General features: G+C 30.1%; 1 protein-coding gene across 1 annotated transcript in view; it reads right to left on the bottom strand.

Moving 5' to 3' along the window:
- LOC106470688 (rabankyrin-5-like) overlaps nt 1-3,366 on the bottom strand; it is a gene marked incomplete at its 5' end in the record, with an annotated part of 38,340 nt that overhangs the window by 18,744 nt on the left and 16,230 nt on the right. Inside the window, 2 exons of the mRNA XM_022399329.1 lie at nt 1,513-1,669; nt 2,352-2,470. Coding sequence (XP_022255037.1) covers nt 1,513-1,669; nt 2,352-2,470 — 276 coding nt within the window. The remainder of the gene's footprint in view (nt 1-1,512; nt 1,670-2,351; nt 2,471-3,366) is intronic.

Here is a 3,366-nt window from a genome sequence, read left to right as displayed (position 1 = left end):
CAATTATTATACATTATACATATGTATATAGATTATTGCTATTTAGAAATAAGTTCTTAAACTTATTTTTCTTAAACATAGAAGAATAAATAAAGAAGTAAAGTAAACAATTATCTCTTCTAGTTATGACCTCTGTACTTGTTTGCTGCTTGATGTAGGTTGCTAAGCCTTTTAAAATTTCACACTTAGATGATATGAAACGAAATATATTTTTTAGGTTTTATATATACATTTGAATAACTAAAAAATTATAAATTACTACATCAAGAATTCCACAATAATATATCAAGCTTAGTAACTAAGCTGTATTTAAGTCTAAAAAAATATGAAATTTCGAGCAGACTAAAGTCACAACTTACCTCATTGAAATCTTGATTTAAAAGAAAGAAATGACACTAGGTACGTTAGAAAGGCTTAGAAAACCACTAGAGAGACATTCTGTGCTTCCGATTGGTTATTCAGTTCATATATAGAAATAAGTGTATATAAAGGAGCATTTCCAAAAATGGAAGGAGGTGAGTATATTTGATTTATTAAGTAAGCAATATCTTAGCAAATAGAAAAGATAAGACGTTCTTATTTTATATTCTAGCTTGTCAATATCTGTAATTTGATTTTCTAATTCGTATGAAACTACAGACTTAGTATTTTGACTTCACAAACATTTAATTTGAATCATTGCTGCATTCAACATACCACGTGACACACAAAAATCAATGTTTATCTGTGTTTTTTAATATTTACTTTTAAATAAACAAATTGAGTAAAGTATAGGTCTAAAATTTGAATTATAATCTACAGTCTGATACCAAACTTATTGACATAAATTCATGAAATATTAGTTCAATAAAATTTTTAATGCGAGTCAACAAACAAAAATGACATGGCCTTTCACCCGTGACGAAAGGTATTAAATTAATTAAAATTAGTTAAATTTTATTAATTTAAATTTAATTAATTTTTAATTAATTAATTTTTAATTACTACAGCTATTGAAGTAATCAAAATATTGCCACTAAAGTTAATCATTATTATTTCAAATTAATTTAAGTTTGTTCAGGTTAATTTATTAATGTCATGACTCATGAAAATAAATTAATGAAGATTAGTTTTTCTGATTGTTACCATTTTTGATTATTACAACTATCCAAGAAATTGAAATATTACCATTACAGTTTCTCAATATTATTTAATTAATGAATTCAAATTTTTTCAACTTTGGGTCAGCATATTCCGGTGATAAAGAGGGTTGCCTTGTGAAGAGAGAAGACGTCCACATTTTACCGTCATTACGTTCCTTTGTCGTTTTCTTAGTTCAAAGCTACACAACACTATGTCTGCACCTTGTATATTGTGAGGACTCAAACCACTAATTTTAGCATTGTAAGTCTGTAAATTTACTCACCAGAGAACTTGTAGTTGATGAAATAAGAAGATATATTCAATTATCTTTACATTTTAAATTTATTTAATATATGAAATATACAACAATTATCGTGAGAACCGTCTTACCTGTGTGTTTAAGTTACACCCGTGTTCCATGAGTGTTTGAACAACCCTCTCTAATCCCCATGCACATGATAAGTGAAGAGGAGTCTGCCCATCATATGCTTCTTCATCTCCTTTACCATCAGGACTAGGTCTCCTGGCAGTATTCAGGTCACATCCACTAGATATAAAACAAAGGTTTCAAGTGTTTTCTTACATTCTTAAATAACAAATCCATCTGGTTCTAGTATCAATAACTTCTGTATTCCCGAATGTTTTTCTAAAATTTTGCTAGAAAAAAATAACGAACTTTCTGTTAAAAATCCAAGAGACAAGCTATAATGAAAACTGTTAGGTAAAGCATGGGAAACAGCCAGTGAAATTATCAACAGTAATTAATAACAATATCAGCTACAGAAGACAAGGCTGCTTTCTTAATGAACCAAGACTCAGCTTAGTTATGATGTTACATTAATGCAACATCATAATTAATATAACATCATAACTAATGCAACATCATAATTAATGTAACATCATAACTAATGCAACATCATAATTAATGCAACATCATAATTAATGTAACATCATAACTAATGTAGACAATTTTTAATTCCCTCTCTCTTTTTTTTACAGCAACTAATTTCCTTTAGTTCACACAGTAGAGTAAAAGTTTCTTTGAATTTTTAGTTTAATCCTTTCTTGCTCATCATTATATATATATATTTTTTTTGTGAATAATTTCAACTGACAATTACAAATAAAATTCCCTAAGGGCTCTACAGTAGAAGAAACACAAGTTTCTCATATTTTTCACCTAGAGCATCTAAATATTCAAATAAACAGAAGCTGTTTCTAGTAGCCACCTTCTGATTAAAAAACATGCTACAGACTCGTTGTTTTCATCAAGTGAACGATGTAAAAGTGTTTGGTAACATCCTCCAGGGCCTTCACCCCAACAGTCACAATCGCATCCATGTTTGACCTGTGGTTAAAGAAAAACCTCAATAAAATATATGTGCACATGTTAATACAACTTGTATTACACAAGCTGCGGCACAGTACATAACTACTTACAATATTGACAAGTATCTTTTTTATTCTTAAATGTATTTATAGAGTTCACTAAATTTACTCTCAAATCATCATAATCTTAGGTAATTGTCTTTTATTATATTATTTGTACTGTGTTACATTCAGTCCGTGAAATACCTGTATAAACTAAATAACAATTAAACCTCAAACATACTAATATTAGCCCTTTCATGGTGGAAAGCTACGACAGTCGATGGAAGATTAATTCTTGTTGACAGCAAAAATCAACTTTTCTATGCAGCCATCAAAATTCTTTCCGCCCCTCTACAGTGGAAAGCAACAACCCTTCATGAGCTTGAATCAACCACTAGACACCAGGTGTGCTGACATCTGGGAGCTTGAGCAAGAAACACAAGTATAAATAATCTCTTTGTTCGGACACCAGCCAAGAAGATGACACGGGACACCCATGCACAAATATATTAGCTCATTGTTGTATTTTTCTATGTTTTTACCATAATTTAGGTAATTTATTGATGCCATAACATCAAAACATCCATCTTATACATCATAACACAGCAAAATCTACCGCTAAGTTAGAGTGTTTTCTGATGGAGAAATGGTTAAACCAAATAAAACACGATGCTACTAGAAACCTCTTAACAACAGCAGGATATACTGTAACTCTGTAATTTCTAGGTCAATCAGCAAACACGATGCTACTAGAAACCTCTTAACAACAGCAGGATATACTTGTAACTCTGTAATTTCTAGGCCAATCAGTCAAACTACGATAGCTACTAGAACCTCTTAACAACAGTACAGGTAATATTAACGTTAGTAACT

The sequence above is a fragment of the Limulus polyphemus genome, unplaced genomic scaffold (genome assembly GCF_000517525.1).
Source record: "Limulus polyphemus unplaced genomic scaffold, Limulus_polyphemus-2.1.2 Scaffold4160, whole genome shotgun sequence".
Classification (NCBI taxonomy): domain Eukaryota; kingdom Metazoa; phylum Arthropoda; class Merostomata; order Xiphosura; family Limulidae; genus Limulus; species Limulus polyphemus.
Note: the sequence above shows the minus strand (reverse complement) of the source record. Positions and strands in the feature narration are given on the sequence as shown.